The sequence below is a fragment of the Haemaphysalis longicornis genome, unplaced genomic scaffold, assembly GCF_048455015.1.
Source record: "Haemaphysalis longicornis isolate Haplotype H1 unplaced genomic scaffold, Haemaphysalis longicornis Haplotype H1 scaffold_1, whole genome shotgun sequence".
NCBI classification, from domain to species: Eukaryota; Metazoa; Arthropoda; class Arachnida; order Ixodida; family Ixodidae; genus Haemaphysalis; species Haemaphysalis longicornis.
In genome coordinates, this window is record NW_027526203.1 from 444,520,484 (window position 1) to 444,547,787 (window position 27,304).

The window sequence follows — 27,304 nt, forward strand, 5'->3', positions numbered from 1 at the left end:
GTGGCAGAGCATGGCATCAATCTTTGGTATCGATAAAGCTTTGATTTTTGTCTTTACGGTGCATTTAATGACTGAAAACTGAAAAGAAAACGGAAAACAGCAGCAACGAGCCCAGAGGAAACGAGACACATCAAGTTATCTTGATACTCATGTCAAGGTGCTACTAATTAAACGTTTGTGGGAAGTGGGGCGACCAGTAAGGGAAACAAAACAGTTGGAGCAGGGAACATTTAAACTGGCATACTCCAGATGGTTTTGCGGCAAGGGAAGCAAACATGGTAAAACAGGGACCCGAGTACACCGCAAACACCCGAGCTAACTGCAGTAGGTCTTGGTCTTGATTTTCTATTTAAACTACCACACAGAATGAGCCAAGTTTCAGACTCGTTTAGGCACCCATGCTGGTAGGAGTAAAGTTAAAGTGGTCAGTGATGCTGCAACATTTCTTCTCACCCAAGCCTGACCCTCGGAACATTTTGTAGAATTTTAATGTTATCGATAAATTTTCTAGAAACAGGATAGCTATGGGCGAAACAGACATGCACTGGCGGCTTGAGGCCAAGTCACTGCGCTGCTATGGTTGCAGGTTAATTTCCAGCTCCCAAGTTCACATTCCTGATAAAGGTGAAATGCGTAAATGCTCATGCGTACAATATTTCAACACAGGTTGCAAAAGCCAAGGTGGCCTCGAATAATCTATAGCTCCTCCTTAAAGGCTTCTTATAGCCCAAGTTGACCTTTAGCTCATTTAATATAACATACTTAGTTTGAAACTAAACAAAAAATCATCTTGGGGCACTTTACATTAGTACACGCGACTTTTGTTTTGAAATTCTTACCTACGAAGAAAGTTGCGATGTCACTCCATGCATTGTTTATCCACACCCCCTGTAATATAAATTTGACCTCTGATATACAATGCACTGTCCTCAGTGCATTTTATGCAGTGAGCACAGTCTCATTGAAGAAAACCTTCAAGTTCAATGCCTTCAGGAATGGGTGGGAGCATTCTAATGTCACTCACCTTGAGGCAGGAACCTGCCGACATCAGCATCGTAGGATGCATCCTTCTTATACGAGGAAGGTGTTTCAGTAATACATGCTTACCAAGCAATGTTTAGTCTGTGTGTTTAGTAGCTGTCTCATATATACATTTGAATTTATTACAATTTGAACGTACCGAATACAAATGGCTGAAGTGCAGAAATAAACACTGCTCCAGTTTTGCATCGTCACCAACAAGAGAGCACTTGCAAGAAAAATATCTCAACTGAGCTTCCGATCACATGGAACAATACGCCGCTGCACACCTCTGAAGAAGAGAATAAAATCATAAAAGAACAGCAATTTACAAGAAGCTCGTGAGCTGCCAATAAAGAGCAACATAAAAAGACTGGTGCAAACCTTCTACACCTCATTAAAGAAACGGAAACAACAGGCAGGATCACATAGTTTTCTTGGCTTGCCCACTGCATGAGCCAGCTGTCGAAAAAGCACGTGCACAAATAATCAGAGACCCTTTGAAGCTGCAATCGCTAATAATAAGAGAAGAATTGCATTGAAAAGATGAAGCATAGAAACAAACAGGCCTTTAACTACTAGCCTGAGAGATTATAGACCTAGAATTTAGCCGTTATTAGAAGAGAAAAGCAGGGCGCAGTTTATATGCATCTACATCCGTTATGCAAAAAAAGTAGCTAACGAAGAGTGGAGCAGAGGCCCCTGATTGCCGACGAAACATGGGCAATGACATTCATACTGTAACAGCTGCACTATGACAAACATCCTCCATGGCATGACAAGTCCTCCATCATTAGTGACACATCTGGTCGCAAATCATATTTGCAGACGGTCACCTTTTCCCAAGGCTGAAGAGGGGAACAATTGTAAACCTATCTAGACGCAAAACATAAAACATGTCCTCAGTGGAATCAAGTAGTACATTGTTTGGCAGACAGTGGCCCATATTCTTCTCGGAGTCCTTGGCCCACTGTATGATTGCTCTGCTATGTCTATATTTATATTTATATATATATATATATATATATATCGATGTGTGTACAAACAAGACCCATTCGAGCTTTCAAAACAATGTAACCACTATGTGTCAGCAAACTGCTGCTGGGTCATTTGTAACAACACACTCTCATTCTTATGCTGAGCCAGGCATTAAAAGCCGCGTCAAAGCAAATTTGTAAAAGTCTAAAACAGGAGAAAATCGGGGGAAGTACTTTCAGGGTTCATCAATCGAAGACGCCCTGTAGACATGCAGTGTGTCGAGCAAGACTACAACAGCACACTCCTTAGAGCCGACCCATGGTACGTAAGTCAGCTCATCATACCGGAGACGGAAGACCCTGGAAGGGAAACGAGTGGCGACTCCTCGGCGGTTCTAGAGTCCCTCTTGCCAGCATGCCTGCATGCATCAATCTAGCAAACTTTGTACAAACAAAGTGAGATATGTCGAGTGTGCTGGGCTGCCCCGTGAGCAGCAGTAAGTAAAAGAGCCTTCGATGCGCACACCCACCACTGATGGGCTTGCTCGGTTGAAATGGCACGAGTATTCAATCTCCTTCTTCTTCTTCTTAGTGCGGCCCCCCTCCCCACAGAAGAGGGCATGGAAGCATCAGGCGCAGATCTGCCATTGTCACATACAGTGAGAAGTGGTGAATGAAAACAATGGTGGCACCCAGGGTGCACAAGCTACGCACACAAATGGGAGAAATGTAGTACGCAGTCAACACCCCCCCCCCCAAGAAAGTTACCACTGGGAAAAAAAGAGAACAGAGGAAATAGAGTTAAGCAGTGAATTGTAGGAAACGCTGTTCAGTGCTTCATGAAGGCCAAAATATTTGAGCCGTGTTTTGTAAAACTGTTTCCCGCAGTGCGCACCAATCAAAGCAAAGGTTCAAATCAGTCCAGGGCACACGCCTCAGCACTGCCTGTAGTCTGTTGTAGCGTCTAGAAAAACAGATGAGAAACATCCCTTGAGCCTCACTTCCCTTCTGCTCGTGTTGTGTAAGGAGGGTACCGTTTGCACGTGCGCAGGATGAAGGAGGCCTGTACAGTTAATGAAACGGGCATGGGCAACACCTTTAAAAAATGTCAAAGGCATGTACTGTAAGTCCTGACAAGCCTGCCTTATCAAGGAAGAAAACGTGAGAAAACGAAGCAGGACTTCGCACTCAAAAAGAAAAGAATTGCCTGCATTCCTGATTTTTTTTTTTATGTCACACCCTGTGTGGGTTAAATCGACACAAGAAGACTGCAGTGCCGATGCGCATAGTGCATGGAATGTATTGAATAAAAAGAAGAGAAAATTGCTTAGTCTCCCTCTCCATTCTCTCTGCACAACGAAAAGCAGCTGTTAGATCAGGTTAATTGCGTTTCAACGTACCATGGTGTAATTAATGTTAAGGTCACTATTTCCTTATGAATGCAAGATTCAGTTGCACCTGGTGCTCGTGCGATTTCACACAAAGTTCTTCAAGGTATTGCAAATGCTTGCAGCCAAAAAGAAAAAACAAATTGAAAGGGGAGCACAAGCAGTCGGTGACTGTAGAATGTGCAATGAATCAGGTACAAGGGTTTGCTACTTTCTTTGCCTCAGATGTTTCTTTCATATTGAACTAAGATTAGCTCAAATGACAGCAACTTTGCTACATAGTAACTACATGAAATACCAGTCACTTTTATTCCTAACAAGGTTTGTCTGAGCTTTGTGACCTGGTACTGAAAACCGAAATCTCATTTGCCAGAAAATGGCTGAAACCAACAGAGCCAACGTAATTCAAAGTGCGATCATGCACGAGACGTATTTCCAAGACACAATCAGCGGGACAGAGAGCGAAGAAGGAGGTGACGGGACAATGGCAAACAGCAACAGTCCACAAAGAAGTGCACACACACACGCATGTTTTCTTGAGGGAAAATTTTGCCCCACCAAGCAGGGCAGAGCCTTTGCTTGGCGCGTTTTGTCACAGTTCCAGAATTTGGGTGGCCCAACCCTGACAACACAAAAAGCCGAGACTGACGTACACCGTTCCACACGCTTCGGACGCCCGGCGGCCGGCCGCACGCCTCATCACCCAGACACGGCCTGCCGCAAAGACCCACAATGTTTACTTGGCACTTGAGGAGGTCGCAGGCCACCGCCGACGCTCTTGTCTGCCCCGATGAAGTGCAGACCTGTGTCCGAATGAACCGGCTCCCCAGGGCACACAGGCTGGGCCCGCTGACCGCCGGCTGCATCCGCTCTCGTGCGCTCGCTTCGCTCGCCGCAGAACAAAGGATTCAGCTGCCCATTTTTTTACACAGTTGCAGCATCACAGAATGGTGTCCAAGACGGACATGGACTTTGAAATGTTCTCATCCTGCAAAGAAAAGGAGCAAAAGTGACAGTGCGGTGAGCCCCTGGCAGCGCAAGTGAGCAGGTTAACGGCATAACACTATTCTTGGGCAATAAACTTTCCTTTTACAATGATTCAAGTATGACTGACTGGCACTGCCAGCGGGAGTTGTACACCTCAAGCAACTCAAGTTGCCAAATTCATGGCCTACAAAAAAGTGCTCTTTGCACCAGTAAAGTCAAACAGACTGAAAGATCACTGTAAAGCTCAGTTGCTTTTTCTCACCTTTGCAAGCCGTGTAGGGATGTGTTGCTTTTAAATATATGGCGCACAGCATATCATTAGAATTTGCAGCTCATAATATTTATTCATTAATAGCACGAGAGACCTGCTGGCTTTTATTTTATACACTTGACAATGCCCTGGGGTATGATGCATGCTAGATTATACACATTTCTGTGCCACCTACAAATTAAAAACAACTGTTTTTATACAATGAGAGCCATATTTTCACACAGATCCCTCATTGCAAAATGTGTTCGTCTCTTCAGAACCACTCATTTAGCACACTGAGTGCGTTACTTAAAGCAAAGGCCACTTATTACCTCAGTTCCAAAAACCATTAAAATGACTTTTCCTTGGTCTGAACAATAACAGAAATGAATCACCTTGAACAGAGGTCCCACTTTACATGTACAAAAAACAAAAATCAGCTGTCTTTTGCTAGCAGCAAGGATGGCAAACACACAAGTCAACTCCAGCCTGGGACATTAATGGCATGGAAGTAGATGCATTCATGGTTGGCCGCCCCTTCTCCCCTACCCCATCCTGCCTCCCCAGACATGTTTTACTGACAAATTACCGTGCAGTGTTTAAGGAACCATAAATGTGTTGCAGACAGCAGCAATAAACTCTCATTTCTGGTTATGGCTGCTAACTAAGTAAGTACATTTGCAGTGGTTTATTGCCATACAAGGTATGTGGTACTATGTATACTACCCATCTGGACAAATGAATCACAGTTACAGAGGATAAGCACCAACCACCATTAAAATTGCACTAGAAACTCCATTAAAATGAAACAAAAAATGTTTTAGCTCCCTAACCTCAGCCTCTGACAATGCTACAACTACAAGAGTGCAAATGTTAAACCAAGCACAATCAGACAACATCTGCTTAAATGATACCATGTGCCTAGAAGGTGGTTGGTGAATATTGACAACACACAAGAAGGCATTACAAACATACTAACAAAGGCATTTGCGATACTGACGTAGTCAATCATTCTTTTTGTGAGTATCTGCCAGTGTAACAATGGCAAGGAAAGATGAGAAGAACAAAAGAGAAGATGTGTAGCAGCCGCTACAGATGATTGATACTGTTTTGTGCTGTTGCGAGCTATTACTCTGAGGTAGCCAACCAGGGATACAAAGCAATGGTAACAGTAACGGCGACTGTGCAGTGCAGAAACAATTGATGTGCCATATAAATTTGAAAGGATTGGTGCACAACTCAAAAATGGAGTAGAACGACCGCATAACAGCAGGTAAGGCAACAGCAAACAGCCAGTAAAGAAACCAGATTAAATCAAGAACTACAAACAGTATTCTCGTGATGCCATTTGGATGTCACATGCGGGGAACGATGGATGACTCTGACATGAAAAACAATGACCACCCAAGTGCCTCTGATTGCTGTTGGTGCAAAACAGAGCCTGGTCAACAAAAAGACAAACAATGCCGCCAGGAGAATGATACAGGGATAGAAAGGATGCAGGAGTCCAACAGTGGTCCTCAAAAAGTGGTGTGTGGATACCAAATTTCATGTGCCTGTGGACTCCTTATTTCCACAGCATGCATCCCTTCTCCCCCATGTCTTCTTTACATCTGGTTGAACCCCTGACGCGAAGCAAAAGCATGGCTTTCCTGCACAACGTCGAAGCTGTAAAACCAAAGGCAGATGAAAATCATCATCATCAGCCTACGTATCTATGTCCACTACAGCAAAAAGGCCCCTGTAACTGTCCTGCGCTTCCTGAGTCCATACTTTGCCTCTTTATTTTCTGCACTCATCCCTCAAGCAAGTTATCTGTCGTCACGTTTCTTGTCTAGTCTCTCGGCAGCCACTCAATGCGCCCAGCGGTTGTCAGTTGTTCACATTACATGCCCAGCCAGCCTGCATTTCTTTCTCTGAATTTGAACTATTATGATGTCTTCCACACGAGTGTGTTCCTTGATTCAAGGCACTCTTTACCTGTCCTACTAGGTATTCCTGTTCCTATTATCCTTTCGTCCATGGCTCATTGGGCTGACCTAATATTTCCTTTTGCAATGTTTAGTAGGTCCCCAAGTTTCTGCCCTATGAGTTAGGGTTGCCACCTTTCCCCAGGAAAAAAAAAAGAAAAACACCCAACCCTTCGGGATGGGGGTGTGGTACGTACAAAATCAAATTTGTTGTTGAAAAAAAAAAAAAATCATACTTTTTGACATGCAGTGCCATTTATTGTAGCATTTTTCTAGACAGAAATCAACATAATGTTTGTACTGAAAGGTACTCAGATTTTGGTTATTGCTGCAAATACTTCATGCGGTTACTTCGTGCGTTCGTCCGCGTATTTTCTCAGCTCGCGCGTCTTTTTGCAGCCTGTCGAAACATACTTATCATAGCAATTGCTAAATTGATGCTTATAAAGCAGCAAAATAATAATAATAATAATAATTGCGGTACGATGGCCAAAAAACCAGCCAATGACGGCCAGTTTTAAGTACGGACCGGTAACCGGCCCGCTGTCTAAAAAACCAGTAGGGCCGGTCAAAAACCGGCAAGGTGGTAACCCCCACCGGAAGTGTGGGTTGGTTCTATACCACTCTTTTCAGTGACAGAAATGGCCTACTGGTCATTGCTTGAGAGTTCTTGCTGAATGCACCGCAGCTCATACTATGTCTACACCTGATTCCCTTTTTAATTTCTTATGGTTTGTATCAGCAATGACAACTCGTCCAAAATAGCTGTATTCAGCCACCTATTGTAGTATTTCACTATGTAAGCTGAAGGAGATTTTTTTTGCATGTCTATTGCATTAATTATTTCCGATTTGTTCATATTTGTCTTTTCCTTTATGACTCAGCTTTCAGAGCACAGTTCCCGAAACACTCTTTGCAAGTCTTCTTCCAATTAACTGAACAAGCTAATGTTGTCCACAAATCCCAAGTGGCTCAAACATTCTTCTTTTACTTGTGTACCAGACTTCTCCCAATCAAGCTTCCTAACTATCTCCTCTGTATATGCTATGAATAGTTCTGTAAGATGGTGCCCTCTAGTCGGATGCACTTCCAAATAAAGAACTTCCCACTCTCCTGATGAAGGGTTATCGTCTTTGTAGGTTTGATGTATATGTCCTCCAAGAGCCCTATGTGCAGCTCCTTGATCTCTCAATGCTTCCATAACTCAAGCGGCCTATAGGGACCGGGCAGCCGTTGCATGGCAACACTGTCGTTTCAGCAAACAGCGCCGTCCGTGGCGAAATGCTCATCAGTGGAATGCCGGTGGCGGTCTGCGCGGGGTACTTCTGCATGGCTCTACCCGCCGTTCTGCGGTGTGGCCTGCAAAGCCTAAATAACCACAATGATTTTTTCAGATCGGCAAAGCTTGAGAGGGGACACGACCTTTACAAAGCAGGCCACTTGTATGATTTGCACACATATTCAGTAAATGAAACTGCAGACGACGTTGAATGCGCCAAGCTACAATGTCGAATTAGGAGTGCAAGTTCATTCCTTCGTGTAGCTGTTGTAATACACAAAGCAAGTTTTTTATGCCGTATTGTTGCCTGCATGCAGTCTGGTGCACCGAGGAACATTTTGCCGCTAAATGGTAAGGTAAAGCCGGTGTGGACGGCAAATTAAAGCATGCTGCGGCACTGGCAGTCGCAGTCGATGAATGAACGGCGTTGTGCACGATCAAAAGACAAAGTTAGGGGTGCCTTTTATTTACTCCACCGGAAAAAGGCTGTGCCCAAAGAAAAATGCCACATAACCTCATTAATTACCATATTTATTCGATTATAAGGCGGTGACAATTATAAGGCGAGGGTGCAGTTTGGAGAGTAAAAACAAAAACTATATCATACTACTGATTTTGGAAAAAAACGCCTCGCCTTATACTCGAATAAATATAAATATGGTAAGTAAAAACATGGTTAACTTCACGGCCACCCGCCGTGGTGGCTCAGTGGCTAAGGCATTGCGCTGCTGAGCCCAAGGATGCGGGTTTAATCTTGGCCATGGTGGTTGCTCTCCAGACGGAGGCGGAAAGTGAAAACACCCGTGTCGTGATTTTGGCACCCGTTAAAGACTCATGGTCTGCATTAGTACGGAGCCCTACACTGTGGTGCAGTTCATAATCTGGGTGTAGTTTCGGCGAGCCACAGAGCCACAGGAATGCATTTCCAAATTAAATACTGCATGAAAGTAAAAAGTATTGCTGCATGCAGAAAACCAATGCTTTATGCGTGCAATTTCCTTTAAGCCTTTAAGGAAATACTAAAACTGAACTGAACTGAATAAGATTTGCTTGCCAGCTTGTTGGTTCATGGTCTTTGAAAAAAAAAAAAAAAAAAAAAAATTACTACGTGGCTAAACGGGGGACAGAAACAGGAGGGTGTGAAAGAGCTGCCTTTAGTTTCCCATCCGAATGCTCTAATCGTATTTTACCGCATGTAATAAACAAAATGAATCCCTTGCGCTGCACTGAAACCATTGTCCAAAGTAGAGTAGGCTCAAGCAAAGCGCTCGGGGAGAAAAAAAAAATGAAAAAGATATGGAAATTTCCAGAATTGTCTGTCAGTGCATCAAAATTCTTAGGCGGCTTCTCCATTTCACAAACCTTGCTTTTTCTTAATGGCATTCAGTGTCAACACATAGAGCGGGTCTTTATTTATTCTTTGTTGAGTTGTATCCCATGAGGCCGCGAGATCAAAATATACCTTCGCGATTTCGTCAGTTCTTTTTTGTTTGTTTGTTTCTAGACATATGCACAAAGGCGTACGTAGAACTTTGCAATTTCATTTTGTTTATTTGCATTTGTTTATTTAGTTTCATGCCACGGACTTAAAGGAGCCATGAAGACAAAATACAAGTTGGGTTTATTAGAAAGACTGCTTAGTACCGATAACAATGATACCAATATCATCGCAATCTTCGAACAAATAACGGAGATATTAAAGAAGATGTGTGAAGCAGTCGCGACCCCTTAGCCAATTTCCCGCAACTTTTCTATGACGTCACGGAACCTTGTGTGTGCGATTGGCGGCCGCCTAACTGACCTGTTGCGACGACACATGACTGGACGTTTGTAATGGGGCCTCTAGTTCCATTTGACCGCATCACTTGAATGCTAACGTGCAGTTAACCCACTGAAAATTATGTTTTATTGTTGGTCAGTATGACGTCATTCTTGCTCATAACACGTCACTGTGGCGCAAAATTTGAAAGTTTTTAAATACTTACTGCTTTTTTTTCGTTAAAAAAACATCTTTTGTGGCTGTAATGGAGCTGAGTAAGATACTGAATCCTAGTTCTTTCAAATTAAACGAAGTTGTATTTTCTCTTCATGGCTCCTTTAATTAAATGCCTTGATGAGGCATTACACACTTTCCATTGAGGTACTAGACAAAGAATGTTAACCATTAAAAAAACACAGGATGATGTCAATTAACACACTCTGTCACATATTTTAATGCCCTTTGCAGTCTATTGGCTCCGACTTTCATTTCACATGAAAGTGTGAAAAATGTGACTGTTATTTCACAAGAAAGTGTGAAGGCGTGAAAGTGTGGGGCTGTAGCTAGGGATGTTGGTTGGAATACTTCGATTCTCAATGAAATGGTCACTACTAACGCAGAAGTGCGACTTCAGTTACCGGACTCCCATGTCGTCACTCTTAAGAAACAGAACGCAGAAGGCTTTTGATTACAGAAAAAGTTTGTAAACTGTCACGTTTCCACAGCCACACATTACTTTAATTCCTGTGTAAGTGCCCCTAGCTAGCTTCTCTTCAAAGCAAACTGTACCAAGGTATGCCACCATTAAGGCTGGTGCGAAAACCGTTGTAATTGAAACCGGCAGAAATGAATAGGTACTAATGCTAATACTTCCCCTCATTCTTAGGGTGTGTGGAGCGAGGCGTACAGGGCTGCAAAACGTAGAAGTGCCCATACCAATGAGGCTTGAATCTTAGACGAGTTCGACCAGTTTACGTAGCTGTTAGATCAGCCAACGACACACATCTGCCTATAGACTTCGGTTCAGAACACATATCCACTCACAACAACACCTAAACATTGAAAACACCTAAGCAAGCATGACAAAAACAACAGAAGACACTGTACTCCTATGCGCCGGCCCATTCCACTAACGAGGGGAGCACCGCACAGTGGCGCCACCCGTGCAGCTGCCCGGTCCCCATACTGAATCAGCTTTTTCATGATCTTTAAATGTTATTTGAAAGGGTTCATTTGTATTTCTCTAAACCAGGTTCACGGCGTGAATGTCATCTTTTTTTGGGTAGCCTTTCCTAAATCCAGCCTGTTCCCTCAGTTGCTTGAAATCTGTGTCACTAATGTGGTTAACTACCTTGCTAAACAGCTTTTGTACAGTCGAACTCCTCTGCAACGAAATTCACGGGCTGCGTTAAAAATTCATTGTTGTGGAATTTTGTTACCGAGAAATTCGCTAGCCGCGATGACTCTAGCAAAACAGTTTAATTTCCAAAAGTCTGCAAGCTTTGCCTGCTTGCGTTTAACTGCCAGCAGCGGCGTTGCGCAGCTCTCGCACTCTCTTAACAATGCAAGTGCCACATTGTCGTCATCCTGTGAATTATTTAGCGGCTCCAAGCCACTGCTTAGCAGATGCATGCGGGGAATAATCACCGGTACAGCATCAACCATACGAAGCCCTCTAACTGCTTCATTCCCATAAGAAGTCCCTTAGTTAGGCTGCATGTAACCTTTGTGCATAGCAGACAACACACCGGCACCGACCAGAAAGGTAAATTGTTTCCTGTGCGCGTTTTCGTTTTTTGAATGTTGGAGCGGAATAGTGTCTTCGTTCTGTGCAAAAAGGTAAACCTCAGGAGCTTTTTTTTTGCTTTTGGTGTTGGCATTGCCGAAGGCGTGCGGGTAGTCTTTGACACTGTGAACATTTGAAACGCGCGTGTTTGAACCGAGTAATTACAGCAATCACATCGTGCAGGCCGCTTGCTCACTTTCCTGTGACAGCAAGGTTGCCTAATGGATAATTGACACTTGCTGGTTGGTTGAGCAACATCGCTAAATGGCTCGCAGTCAGTGATCAGCTGTGTAGCAACAATATGAATTGGCTTTGCCTCGACGTGAGCTCCTTTGTCAGTTGATCTTAGCTACATTGTCATCACCATCAAACAATGGTGCCCTCCAAGCATTCAGTGAAGTGTAATTTTGTGGTATCAGAATTTGTTGTAGGAAAAAAGGTGATGCTAATACAACAATGACTCTGTGAGTGTATTAGCGATGTTACGAATGTAAGATTTTGAGAGTTTTGGTTAACCAATATAGAAAAAAATGTTTTTTCCCTCAAGAAAATTTTGTCGAAGAGAAATGACCCAGCGAAAGTTGTTTGTTGACACGGAAACTGTTGTGCATGACCTATTATGGGCAAATAATGGGGAATGGTAAATCCTTTGTTGTAGCAAAAATTTTGTTCAAACAATGTTTGTTGTAGAGAAGTTCGACAGCACAACAGACAGTAGGCTAGTGGGTTGGCAATTCTTAAGTTCTTTTGCATTACCTTTCTCATGAATTAGAATTAGGTCAGCATTTTTCCACACTAGTGGTAACTCTAATGACCTGAGGCATTCTGAGAATAATTTGCAAGCTGTCCTAGTGCATCACCTCTATTGTCCTTTAGTAGTTATTGCGTTGTCTCAAGCGGTTTTCCCTCCCTTCATTCCCTTGAAAACCTTTTCCAGCTCATCCTTAATTACTGCCGGAACCTGTTCTGCCATTTTGAGAACTGTTTTCTCACCTAACGTTGTGAGTGTACGAATCTGCATAAAACTTTTCGCTACTTTCATTATTAGGGATGTGTAATTAGTGTTTTTTGATTCCGAAGCAAATATGAAGTGAGAAATAATTTTGTTGAAATAGTCGCAAATTGAAGCGAATATTTTTGAATCAAAGTGAATATTAGCAATTTCCAATTAAGAAAACTCGTGGTGGTGGTGGTGATGTTTATTGACGGGTGGACCTAGCCTTGAGTGGTATGCCGGCAATTGCTCACCCGATCAGCACCTTTTACTGCTATGCGCGGGAAATCACCATGATTCACTGAGGCTTGTGACACTTAAAAATTGCAGGATCAAACGAAAGATGTCCCTCCTCGTGATCCAATGGCCTTCCACGAAAATTAAATCGTTCAAAGAGGCATGCGGAGCGGCTTTCCTTCGCAGTTCTTTAAACAAAGCTAACCGCTCCTCCGCATGCTCTCAGCAGTCTTACAATTGCTCAAGCATGCTTCAGTAGCTATCCTGTAAAAAAATTGCAGACTCATTTAAAAGGGGTTTGCAAAATTTTTCTATAGCATGAAACAAACATACAGAAGCTATCCTGCTCCTTTTCAGTTGCTAGTCTGCACTAGTATTACTGTCTCTCTGGTTAAGACCGCCAATTTGTTCATAAGCATTATACTAGGCTCCTGTACTCTGCCTCTGAGTGTAAGTTTAGTTTGCTTCTTCTTAGTTGTTCCGTTCTTCCACTTCTTAGATCCAGCTTAACCTTGCTCCTCCCCATCCTGTGATCACTGCTCTTGATTTTGCTTAGCACCTGAACATTCTGCACAACACCTGGATTTACACTTAGAATGAAGTTGGTTTCATTTTTCGTTATACTGTCGGGGTTTTTTCAATGTCCACTTCTTATTTTTTCATTTGTGTAAGAATGTATTCATTATCCGCAGGTTATTCCTTTCTGAAAATCCAACCATTGTATTACCTTGGCTATTTCGACTATTTATTCCAAACGTCCCCACTGCATGCGCACTTGCCTGCTTTTTTCTTACTTTTGCACTGAATCCTCCCATCACAATAGTGTACTGAGTGTTTACTTTATTCGGTGCTGAATTGGAATCCTCGTTGAAACTGCCGAGAGCTTTTTCATCATAGCTAGACATTGGTGCACAGCTTGATTATAACAGCCGTGACCCTCTCATTAATGCTGCCCGATTCTTCCACATTCTCTGCTATCTTTTTATGGATCCAAAATACCACAAGCTCCTTCCTTTCCTCATGCTCTCAGCAGCACAGAACATGCCTGCTATTCAACACCTTAAAGCCCTCACCTGTTGTTTGGGCCTCATCTCATCAATCCTATGACCTCCCATTTAAAGGAGTACTGACACGAAAATTTCATGATCCATTTTTATTGCTTCTATCGATGCTTAATGGTCTGGCGAACTCGACACAGAACTCCAAATACTTCAGTGCGTGATAATTAATTACATTGAATGGCCTGAAAATCGTTCGCTTCAATTTCCCGCACTTTCATCCCGAAAGGCGCATATCACAGAATCCCGGCACGACCTCAGCGCTTTGCGCGGACTTCAAAACACACCGGAGGCAAGTGGGGGCGTTGTTTCGACTGCACCACTGCAGGAGCTGAACGGCTGAGCTGCCTAAAGGTGCTAGGCCTACCATTGCGGCAGAAATTAGATGACCACTTTCAATAAAAGTCCTGATGGCGACTTCTATTGTGATTCCGGGCTGTATTATCGCTTCCTTTCCCGTGTGTGGTACTTCGTTTTTGCCAACAGTGCCTTTCTGGGCAGTGGTTATGCCTGTAGCTCTGGCTACGTGCACCTGTTTGTGAATGCGCCAGCGCCCAGTCGCTGCTCGCGGGGCCACGCGTGTGAAGTGGCGTCACGAGTTTTTGACGAGCGGTGTCCGCGTCACTTCTTTTGGCTACCATGGGATGATGTCACGCTCATGTCCATTTGCTGAGTGCCACTCTGCGTGCTGTTCCGTCGGCGCGATAAATGAGATCCAATTAAAGTATGCTCCTCACGTCGCAGGCCGCTCAACAGGGTATTCAACAGGGTATTCTGTTGAGTAAAGGAAGCGAACTGTGCAATAATATTAACGCCGAAATATGGTGTCAGTACTCATTTAAAGCCTGAGAGCTCTTCTGGTAGCACAGCTGCGCTGCCCTCGCTCAAGAGAGTCTTAGTGTGAAATGTTGCCAGGTTTGACTTCCCCACAAGCATGACATGTACAAATTCAGGAGTGATGAAAGTGCAACATAGACAGATGTAGCACCCTAACAAGATATTTTGTCTGTCAAACAAATCTTACTGACCGATGAAAGCATTGCCTTTCTTAATGAACACAGCAAGAGCTTCAATGATCCTCAAGTGTGCAGGTGTCAGTCTGAGGTGTTGCAGTTTTTCTATCCCTCATATGCTTACACACCAGACAAACTTGATGCTGCATAAACAATTACCTCAGAAAAGAACTTCATGTTCCCAAATATTGCTTAGGCAGTGGCAGTAGACCTCCTTACGAAACATGTGACACCTTGAAACAACGAGGATACTCATACGAGAGAGGCAAGGTATTTTCTGTACCACCTTGTGAAGAGCGGAGTTTGACAAAGAAACCAAGTACCTTGTAATAGTGTGTGATTTGGATGATGCCTATGCGTGCATGTTGCTGTTTCCTCTAGCTATGATCTTTCTTGTTTTCTCGTTAGCCTGTTTTCTTTCACCCACTATTTTTTGTGGAAGTGCAATGAAGTGTCTGGTGTTTTTATTCTTTATTACACATCCAGAAAGTAGCTCGCTTAGCCCAAAAGTGAGAGGGGAGGAGGGGGATCCAAGAAAAAGGAATTTGATAAGGATGAAAATTCTTGTTCTTGTCTTGATCCTTTGTAAATATTATGAACAAACTGGCCTACCCTAACAAGATGTGCTACAGTTAAACTCGGGTACATCGAACAAAAAGGGAATAGAAAAAATTACAGTTCGTGAAAGTTGCTTGGGCAGGTTGGTTATCATGATTAGAAAAGGGTTATCATAAGGGTTATCATAACAGGAAGATGATGAAACAGAAAACACAGGAGCTGACATGAAACTAAAATTTACCTTGCCTGTATAAGAAATAAGAAAAAACAAGAAAACAAGAAAATAAGAAAAAACATTGGAAATACAACAAAACCCATAACCACCACTGATGAGCACTTCTTCAGCACTGTTGAATGCCCGTTACCAGTTTCGTTTTCCTCTCAATGTTCCATTTCTTTTTTTCAGCAAGAAAAAGTAAAGACTGGACACATTGTATCAGAATATAATACTATTCTTCATTGACATTGCCTGCCTTTTGAAGGCATAAAAAACACAGCGCTGTTCACGTTTCCCTAGTCTGGCATGTGAGTTGTGATCTGCACTGTAGTGTTAGATTAGACTTGACCATGTTGTGGTGATTGGTGTATGCTACTTTAGTAGGGTGCATTTCCTGGTACGCTAAGCTGATTCTGCTGCTATGACCGGCTGCAATTGAGTTCTGCACGACCCAAGCTGCGCAGCGTGTTAGCAGCGATCACAATAGGGTTCCTTGATGCGCAGCAGATTATGGTGCGCTCCACCCGCCCTTCAGTGCATCCATGCATCCTCAAAGACTATACCTACTGCCTCAGATAATTCGCATCGTGAAAATTTCTTCTCTTCTGTGTTTCGCATGTTCTTTTGAAAATTCAAGGGCATTTTCTCATTTCAGTGAGCAAGAAAGGATGCACGCGTGCGGCGTAATCGAGGCATGTCAGGTCATTAGAAGTCTGCCATTGTCCGGACCAGAGTTTTTTTTATAGCCAATTGTGATGACTCTGTATTATCAGCAAATCTGCCCCAAGAGGACTGTACAAGCTCTCTTGTGATTGAGAGCTTGTGCACAAGCACTCTGTACAAGCCGCGTGTGATTGATGGGCCCTTTGTGGGAACCCATTGTGAAAGTTGGCTTTCCTGCAGTGCAAGTTTTCCGCCACCACCACAAGTGAGACAGAAAGCCTTTAAAAATATGTTCCTCGAATGGCACAACCACTAGTATCATTTTCACAAATATTTACTTATTGCCCCGAAGTATTTATTGCTGCAAATAATGTGAAAACGAAAGCACCAAAATCCAGCCTAAATTGTCACTTTTCAAAAAATTGGACATGCAAAATGCACAACAGCCAATGGAAACAACTCCAACACAGCGATTCTCTGCTAAAACAGCGATTCAATACTTGAACTCACCTTTGTACAGGAATCCATAAATTCATCAATTGTGACAACCCCATCCTTATTAAGGTCGAGCTTCTGCAAAATTCAATAAGTGGAAGAACAATGAGAACTAAACAACATGGACAAGTGAGAGAAAAACACGGTAGAGTGCACAGTTAGCATAGTAGGATCTCGGTGTTTCAGCACTATACAATGAAAAAGAACAGCTGGGCACTGAGCATACTCAGCCTTTAAAAACTGTGGCAGTGCAGATTTAATTGCAGCTGCATTCCGTACCGTGGGAATCATGCAACAAAGGAAGGAGAGGTGCCACACAGCTAGGCACGTAGGAGTCAACAGCAAAGCAGCCACAGCATTATAAAAATTGCATAACAAAAGGTATAGGTAGGACATAGCCAGGAACTAAGGCGCTCAGCAATGGGAAAACCTTTTTGCTTATTAACTGTTTCTCATTATTTGCACATTTCTCTCTCCCTCCGAATGCTTCACATTTTCAAGATATGAGCAAACAATGAAAAAATTCAAAGCCATTCCACTCTCTGAAGGTAGACGACCAGCAGAGCTGTTTGCAGTTGACTGGTTGCCCACAACCGCCCGTTCAAACCACACCACCGCACAGGGAAGCGTTCAGCGGGATTGTAGCTACGCCGTCGTTTATCGTTTTCCTCCTAACGGTACTCGGGGTCCCGACGGGCATCGCACTTACGCTTGGCATCCACAGTCTGATCATCATTAGTAGTCTCCTTCCGTTACGTTGGCAGGGAGATAGCCTATTTTCTCTTTACGAGTAGGCTTCACTGTGCAACACGCGATGTGGGAAAGCCAGCTTACGAAGACCAAGCCTTCATCACTCTCCTTAAAGTCAGCTTCACTTGCACGTTCGAGTGCATCGCTGAGAAGACATTTATGCAGGGGCAATATATGCCATTTTATATTAAAATATGAAGTGCCAGAAGCAAGCAGGTGGCTACCAGAAGACAGTTGCGGAAGTGGGAAGGTAGGGAGGAGCTCTTCTCGGTCTATGAACGCACACAAAAAATCAGGGGAGTTAGCCTATAACAGCTCCCCTGTAAAACAAAAATGTTTACTTGGTGAATCAGGTCGATAGTACAAAGAAGGTCTGCAAACTTCCCTATGATGTAGCTGGTACTGTGGCTGTTGTTTAACAGCTATGGACGTCAAGAATTTCCAATTTTCAAGTGAACGTCAATCCTAGTAAACAAATTCAGTTGTAGCAAACCTTACTTCAAGGGAGAAGGCAGTTAAAACGAAATAGATATTGACTATAGCTGATAAATAAAGAATCAATTCAAAACTGGTAGCAGTTTGGGTTCAATATCATTGTTTTGTGATATTCAAGATTCATTCACAGATTTCTTTCAGGTATTTTTGGTTGGTTGAAATCTTTAAACAAAACAGAAATATGCACCAAAACTAATAGAATGCTCCATCAAACAACTGACTTGTGCAAAGACAATGCAATGCAGTGCGCTTTACATCTCTTGTAAACATGTAAATACTTCATTGTTGGGTAAATCCTGATATTCCTTTCACTGCACTTTCACAAAAGACTTTCATAGAATTCGGGTTGAACCCAATTTATACCAAAAATGTTTGCAATTCACCAACTGTTTACAGAAGAAACATCGGTTGTGGCACCCCAGACATGTTCAGGAGGATCGGGTTGAACCCGATTTCTCCCCCAATGGACCTTTTCAAAGTAACGATCTGCACAATCGAAGGCTGTCGGTCTGCCGTTCCCAACCAACACTTGCTCGAAGCAAGCCCCAGAAAGCAAGCTTTCGAACTCACTGATTATTGGTGTGACTCTGCCACTCGCTGCCCCACGCTGGCAAATGCTGTACTGACATTGTGCCTAGCTAATGGAAGCTGGGATGTCGAGAGAACTTTCTCTCCCAGTTAGATACGTTCAACGATCGGACAGGTATCGAATGAAGACTAACATGTTGTGCATACAAAATATAATGTACGTAAAGAACGATATCTAAAAAATCGATGACCAGCTTTTTGCAAATAAACTGTTTCGGTTCTTTAAAATCATAAATGCAAGCTTTACTGTCATCATTACCGATTCATTTTCAAAGAAACATTAAATTTCGGAGAGTATTTACTAGGAAACCCTGACGTCCCCCGGTTACCAGCTTGAAACAAACACCAATATTAACGCGTTAGAGTTAAGCCCGTGATACCTCCTGGCCAAACAAACTGAGTGTATATTACATAGTAGATCTGTATATTTAACCCGAAAAAAAAAAACAGTGAATTTCAGAATAGTTTTAGCAAAAAACCCGATTTCTCTGCGATTATCAGTTTGAAAAATATCACCTGCTTTTTACCCCTCCATTTTAAAAAAAATATAAAACCTGCAAACGAACAACCCTAGCTATACTCAAATGAATTAGCAGTTCAATGCCCAGTGTAGGCCTTGCCTATCATTTGCCACAGTACACGCTGTGGGAGCTCTGACTATGTAACAGTGGCAACGAGCAAAGAAGAAACCCGTGCAGTGGAAGAAGAGGACATGAAACAGTCTACCAAGAGACTGCGGCAAAACCGTCAACCATGGTGCACAATGAGATTCTGGAGTATGATGACAAGTGGGACAACTGGAATGTGCTCTGAATGCTAAAGCATTAAAGCAGTGGGAATTGGTGAATCGGCCGTCGTGAGCCTCTGATGGCAGCTGCCACCTTCAGTGGCCAGAACCCAAGGAGTGGGTATGTGTGCAAATGTGTGTAAAACCCCCTTCCTTTGACAAAAAACTTTCAGATGGCAGTCAGCAGTGAGTGGTGTCTCGTCTTATTAATCATGTTAAAAAAAAAAAAAGTGGGAATTGTGAGTGGGTAGCTGATGCTGCAGTCAAAAATGGGAGTGAATCGGCCTTGACAATATGACGGTAGCTGTCATCGTCATTGACCAACCCTTTTGATCACCTCGAAGACCATTCGAAATTCCGTCCTGGGAAGCTACGAATCCCTATTATGGTGACTTCATGAAGCCACCATCACACACATATAACGTAGCAGTAAAGTATCGCCAGAGGAAGCCACGAGCCACAATGCTTTGGCATTCAAAGCACATAAGCGGGTTTAAGTGTACCTCGAAAGCCGCGTTACGTGTCGCATAGGTGTAGAGTAGGGGTGGAGTCGCCTGGCTGTCAGTGTAAGTCCATAGGTTCAACTCCTGTTCCCAAGATGTTTTTGTTTGATTGTTTGTTTGGTTGAAGGCAAGAGGAATTTTGGGGCCACCTGCTACCAACAGCACTGTGTTTTCCGTCTCATAAGGCCCATAAAAGGGTATTATGCAAAAAAAAAGGGCGTTGCTTGTAGTAGCGTTAAATACAAGGACTGCGCAGATTCTGGTATAGGGGAGAGTTGCACTGAACAGACCCAAGAACAGAGCTTGCCTGCAAAGAGGTTGTCAGAGCGGTGGATGAGTATTTTGACCCAAAACGCCACAAGATAACAGAAATTTTTCAGTTCTTCAATCGATGCCAGTATGAAAGTGAGCCTCTACAACATTTTTATGCAGAGATCCAGTGCATTGCAGATAACTGCAATTTTGGCAGCATGCAGAATCATATGCACCACAACTGTATAGTCGATGGCATCAGATCAAGTGCTTTGGAACCATAGCTGTTAGCAAAAGCAAACATCACCTTGGAAAAGGCTGAAGCAATAGCACGATCGGTAGAAGCAGCAAAGAAAAATGCTAAGAAGATACCTGACAAATTATCCACTGTACTGAAGGTTGAGGTACAGGGTTCGTTAATGAATCAGCCCAGACTAAAAAGTGGACGGTGCAGAAGTAAGAAACATAACAGCCACGCGGGCAGCTAGACGAAGTGTAGACGTTATAGCTGCGCTAGGCAAGATCATCTTACGACGATGTGTTCCAGTGACCCTCTGAGGGAATGCCAAAAAAGAAAGTCACAAGGTATGCGGGAGGAACACTGGCAGTGGTGGAAGACTCCTTGGAAGGAGACGTCAAAAATATGCATACTTAGACATTGACAGCATCTTGTAGGCGGCAGTTAGCACCTTCGATCCACAGGACTGTCGTATAGCACTGACACACCAGTGGTTATCGACCAGGGCCGACCATGTGCATTATGTCCCAAGAACTTCACGAAAAGAACTGGGAAAACTGGCTCCCCTTGAAACCTTCGAGTATTGAGTTGATTGATTGTAGGGTTTAACGCGCCGACGGAACGCACACGATGAGGTGTGCCGTAGTGGAGGGCTCCGGATTAATTTTGACCACCTGGGGATCTTTAACGTGCGCCAAAATCTCGTAAACATGGGCATTTTTGCTTTTCGGCTCCATCAGAAAAGCGGCTGCCGCGGCCAGGAATCGAACCTGCATCCTCATGCTCAGCAGCACAACGCCTTAGCCACTGAGCCACCGCAGCGGGTAAGGGCATTGAGTTGTCTTGCTACCTAGCAGTAAAGCTTCCAGACTGGGACAACTAGACATGACAGCAGCCTACAAGGATGCCACCGTGGGGTGCTCCTTGATTGCACTGGATTGCTCTGGTCCAAGTTTATGTGGCCATGACCTGACTCCTCAGCTTAGCAATGCAGGGTCCCCTGTTCTAAACCTGTCTGTGAAATATGGCCTGCCAACAAGCCTTTTGACTGTGGGCAACGTCATCAAAGAATTTTAAGACATCTTCACAAGGCTTAATAACCAGTCTTCCTATGCACCAGCAACTCAAGGAAGAGCCACACCCAAGTAGGCACAATCCATACCTTTTGCTCAAATCTGCTCAAACAGTTCAAATTTGGATCGTTACTAAAGCAACATCAAATTCTGCCCGTTAACTGGAACAGTATCCCTTACCTGCTATTGAAGACATGTTTGCGTACTTAAACGGCAGAGAGTATGTCAGCAAGCCGGACTTGCGTAACACGTATTATCAAGTACCACTTGCTGAGGCATTGCAGGCTGTTTTGCTTCCCCACATCACCTTTTGGCATAGCACCTGCTCCCGCCACCTTCCAATGGAAAATGGAAACTGGCCTTAAAGGAGCCAGGCACACAACCTCATCTCGACGATGTGTTGGTGCGGTGCGACATGGGAACAGCTGCACTTTGCGAGCAGCAGCTTTCATAAGCACAATGGGTAACTCCGACTAGACAAATGCAAATTTAGTACGGTATCAGTGACTTACTTAGGGCGCCTAATTGACAAAGAAGGCCTGCACCCGAATAAAAACATGCGAAAGCAATCCCTAAACCCACCAGCCTGAGAAACATGCAGAAACTACAATCATTTTTTGGAATGCTAACTTATTTCTAGTCCCTACCAAACATGTCATCCCTGCTTGCACTGTTGTATGAACTGTTGGGCAAGGATACACGCTGAATGTAGGGAGGCACTCAGCACACTGCCTTTGCCTTTGGGGAGCAGAGCCTTCTCCGGGCAGGGGTGCTCGTTCACTACGACTTCACAAAGTCCCCTGAAGCTAGAGTTTGACGTTTCTCTGCATGGCATCACTGCTGTGCTGTTTCATACGGATGGGAAAGTGAACTGACCCATAGGCTTCCAGTTGTGAACGCTAACCAACCTCGAGAGGAATTATTTTCAGATAGAACATGAGCCTTGGCCCTTGTGTTTGGTGTAGCGGAATTTCGCGATTATTTGTTAAATTGAGGTAGAATCTTGGCCCCAAATCACCAGCCGCTCCTGGGCCTGTTGAAAGCAGACTGGCCACCCCCAGCATTAGCCACAGCTTGGGTACAGTGTGGCCTCTGTGGTGGCTCAGCAAGTAAGGCATTGTGCTGCCGAGCCCAAGGACATGGGTTGGATCTCGACTATAGTGGCCATTTTTCTGATAGAGGCACAACATGAAAACGCCGTATGTAGAGACTTGAATGCATGTTAAGGGTTTTAAAATGGTCTAAATTAATCAGTAGTCCTCCCCTATGGTGTGCCTTACAGCCCAGGTGCAGCATCAGTGTGTGAAACGCCTCAAAACTAAAATTTTTGAACACAGTGTTTGGCTCGCGAAAAGAGCAGAATAATTAAAGAAGGCCCAAAGAAAATAGACAAATGCAGATTGGAAGGGGAGCTTGTAAAGCTACTTTTAAATCATAGGAGGATGCCATACCACACTGTAAAATCCCCTTTCGAGCTCCTATTCAGTTATTTGATCCGTTCTCGGTTGAACTCATGCTTCCTACCTATTCCAGGGTTGACCTAAGAGATGGACAAATGGATACTATACCATATTACAGAGGCAGGAAGTGGACATCACGAACAGTAAAGTCCATGTCCATACGAATGCCTGCCAGAGTGTTTTGTTGTCATGTTGACCAAATGCATTCCAGCGCGCTCCTTTATCAACTGAGCCCTTGTTCTTTCCATTTGTAACTTTCCATGCCCCCTTTCCCACTACTCCTCCCTTCCCTTCGGCTATGCTTCAAATCTGCTACACTCGAACAAATAAATGGTTCAGTCCCCAGTGCAGGCCCCAAGTACCGCTCACCATGGTATGCGTTCAGTGTGCCCCGACAGTGTAACAGAAACTTGGTGCGGCCTTCCCTCCCTCTACATACGATTATTTCACAAGCAGTACAGTATTGTTGCAGTGGCTCATCGTGACTTTCGGCGCAGCTTTCGAAAGCTAATTCAATTTAAAAGTGCCGTCAACACCTGAAAGCTTCCAGACCCCACACCACTGTTTGTCTGTTCACTCTTGCTGGGTTATTACTACAAGCTTTCAACTGGAAATCATTGCACTTAGTCAGAATGAGTTCCAATGTAGATACAGTGATCTGTCCTTCAGAAAGGATAGAAAGAGCTAGAACTAGAAAGCAGTCGATGAAGTGTACCTGACAGCACAAACTGCACACCATCCATGCCAGGAGGAAAGCAGGTGGGCAACTTGTAACACACGACCTCGAGAAGACTAACTTGATTTTAACACAAAAACTTGGAGGCATTATAATTAGTGAGTGAGGCTGCAATTTCGAAGGTTCAATTCGATTTCTACTCTTCACACTATGTTAGGGTAGTGGGTGCAAAGCAAGAACTGTACAGTTAAACACATCTTCATGGTATTATAAGCAAATAATCTAGTCAGAAATGAAGCTGGAAATTATGATTTCCTGCTAGAAATGCTCTTTCCATTTTCACGGGGGAAGCCATAGAAAATGAGCACTTTACTTAAAAAATGCGTTTAGATGAAAATGCTAATACAGTACAACCCACTTATAACAATATATTGGATATAACAATGAACAGCCATGGCACCATCAGCCTTGCTATATGTTATATGGTAAAATAAACCACCTATTACAATGGTCATTTTCATTATTATTGGTTATAACAATTGAGCTGACAGTATAAGCCTAATGAAAATATATAGTCTTTGGAGATCTGAGAGATCATGGGTGCATTGTGTGTGACGAGGCATGACCTGAAGCATGAAAGAAGTAGCGGCATCTTCTATCTTTCCAACACTCAGAAAAGATCGGTGCCTTTTATGTAGCCGAGCTATCGCTGAAGTAGGAGACCTCCTGACTGCCTTTCTTATTTCCTGCTTTCAGCAGGCCCAGGAAATAAAGAGAGGCAGGGGGCACCCCTTCAACACTGTCTAGATTAAAAAAAAGCTACAGCAGGGTAAAGGGGATCCTCTAGGCTACTGTTGACTACCAATGTTAAAAAAGGCAGAAAACAATGCCACTATAGTAACATGAAGTCTGCCAATCATTAAAAAAGAAAGGAGAAGTGAAGGATTTGATGTGGAAATTTCCTCCTATAGGTGTGAAAGACGGTGGTCCTTTCTAGGAGCCCTGTAGAGTGCACTGACACACGCATGGCTAGGTCTGGGTGGTCGGCCGTGCAGTTACATGTCCATTTTCCATTAGGTCAAAACCACTAAATGTTTACAAAACAAGTTTTTCTTCCCAACCATGATATGACAATTAATTTTTTGTGGCACTTCAATATTGTTATAATTGGGTTAGACTGTACTCATGTCTATGGCTGCAATCTGCTACTTTCGGCTTATGAGATGGAACATCAAGATCACCCATTTGAAATTTGCACCAGAAATGTGAAAAGCCAGCATATTTAGGGTGAAATGCAAAAGGACGGGCCACAGTAGTGAAACCATCATGAAGCTTCACTACAGCCCCATCCTTAGCTGGGATGACCAAGCGAAAAACTGAGTGGTCGTATACTCCACAGCTGAAATTCAAACCAAGCAAAGCTGCCTGTGCTCTGCCACATAAGCCTTTTCCTCCACCTTCAACTGCATCTGGAAACTATGTGCAAGACTTTTACTTGTGTTGCTGCTTCAGGGAGATATTCACGACATTACAGGAAATTTGGAAGTTCAACCACTTGAAGAAAGGCTGTCTAATGGGCTACAGTGAGCCATCAAAGCCAATCACCAATGATTGTTCGGTGATGTCAGCAATGGATTACTTGGTGCATACCTTGCACCCAAGGCCCCCGTACGTACTGTGGTGCTTGGAATAGAATTAAGTTTTAAAACTGAAGAACACAACACCCACCCCAAAACTGAAGCTCATGAGATAAACTCAAATTGACAAAGAATGCACTAAACAGTGCTTTCCCGAGTTTCCCAAACTTACCCCAAAGCCCAGAACCACAGTTTTACGTCATTCGTAAATCAGTATCATTGATCTTGAAGCCACATGTGCCCACCTTGCGACTACGCTGCCTCTCCAATCTGCAAAGATTTCTGCAGCAGTCGTACGCAGATTGCAAAACAATTTTTTTATAGAGAGAGAGGGGTGTCCAAATACCGATATTTCTAGTCAGAAATGGATATTTGAGAAGAGAACTGCTTCAAATATCTAACCGAGTATAAAATATTTTGTTCGCCACATTATTATATTTTAAAACAGGGGCAATGTCATTAACAAGCTGAAGAAAAACCAACGTAAGAAAGATAATGCAAGGGTGGGTACCTTAGGGCCACAATGAAAGTGAACAGAAAAAAAGGAAATGAACTAGAACCTGCATTTACATTCTCACGTTCATGTACAGTAAAAGCTCGTTAATTCGAACCACAAGGGGACGCCATTTCAGTTCAAATGAATAGAAGTTCAAACTAAAGAAAGTGAGCAATAAGAACAGTGCATTGCAACTGGGAAGCCGTGGGGATTGTCAACACTTTGATGCTTGAAAAAAGCAGTGATTGCGGCTTGCCTTTTGTCCCTAAAGGCGACAGTCAGTACTTTTTGTTTGAACAAATGAATGTAGAGGAAAGCCTCATTGTCGCCATCTTGAAAACTGAAGAAAAAAAAAAGGGCGGCCTTTGATCTAGCCGTGACTTCAGAGCGGATGGCCGCACTATGCTTTGCCCTTGTCGTCGTTGGCAGCAACATGTTCTGCGCTTCTGACCTGTGTCTGGTGCCCTCATCTGTCCACCCACCACACACACCCTGGTAATTGCGTCCTCATCATCCGAATTTGCAAAGAATGCATCTTCCATAACGCCTGCCATGTGGGATTTAGAGATTGGTTTTACCCTATTTTGTCTTCTCCGTTCTATATAGCCCCGTGTGTACCGTAAAATACCGAGCAAGCGCCCCCCCAAAACTTGTAGATAATTGGCTTAGAGATAGGGAGGGGGCCTTATTCGGATCGGGCCCCAAATTCAAGATGGCGGCACAAAATGGTGGCGATCGCGAGAAAGGCACTGTAGCCTTCATTGTGAAAAATGTTTATTTATGAGTCGTGACACTTCTAGGCAATGCTAAAAACGTAAATTTTCACATTCACTTCAATCACTCTTAAATCCGCAAAATGATTCTTCAGAATTCGATCCCAAAATAAGGTTCAGGCCCTCGGTCTGCAGCTCGTCACGGTCCTCGGGGACAACGAAGTTTTGTTGCAGCAAAACTTCGTAGTTCTTATCCCAATCACGTATCCTTTAACCGTCCTATTTGAACACGCAAGAAGTGAGGTGCACGTTTCTGCCATTTTTCCGATGCCAGTCCACTACTTGGAGCTTCCTTTTTACCATGTACGAATGCATAGGAACAAAGACAACCGCTCCCGAAAAAATGGCGGCGATGACTGGTAACACGACTGGTAACGCGTTCTCGTAGAAGCAACGACTTGGATTGTATTGGATTCGGCATCGGCTTTGAACACTGTGGCATCCAAAAGCCTGAAAAAAAAAAAAAAAAAAAAACGCTTACGGAATGGCGGGAAGTGGGTGGGGGCGCTTGCTTGGTCGTGTACAGAAATTCCAAATTCCGGGAAAATGCTTGGGGGGGCGCTTGCATGGGTGGGGGCGCTTGATCGGTATTTTACGGTAGGCACAGATGCGTTTCTCTGGCTGTGCGCCTAGGGCGTGGCCAAGGGCCAAGGCGCCGGGTGGTGGCACGTAGTTCGAATATCAGTGGCAGAGTCTACTTGGGTTCGTTAGTTAGTTGTCTGCTTATCGGCCCAAGGCCAGCAGTGGGCAAAGAGCGCCAAACAAGGTTATTTCTTGAGAGTAGTGGGATGAAAGAAGCAAACTACTGTATTTTTGTGATTCTAAGCACCACCCGATTCTAAGTATCCTCCTCTACTTTCAAAAAAGAAGTTTGATAAAAAAAAGTCTGCATGCGAATATTAGCACCACCTTTCCTAAGCAACCA

The 27,304-nt window shown here is 43.7% G+C and overlaps 1 protein-coding gene across 1 annotated transcript in view; it reads right to left on the reverse strand.

Annotated features, from left to right (window-relative positions):
- Positions 1-1,129: 1,129 nt before the first annotated feature.
- LOC144155882 (Kv channel-interacting protein 4-like) overlaps positions 1,130-27,304 on the reverse strand; it is a gene marked incomplete in the record, with an annotated part of 551,666 nt that continues 525,491 nt past the window's right edge. The window contains 2 exon segments of the mRNA XM_077687580.1: positions 1,130-4,373; positions 16,667-16,729. Of these exon segments, the coding sequence (XP_077543706.1) occupies positions 4,326-4,373; positions 16,667-16,729 (111 nt within the window).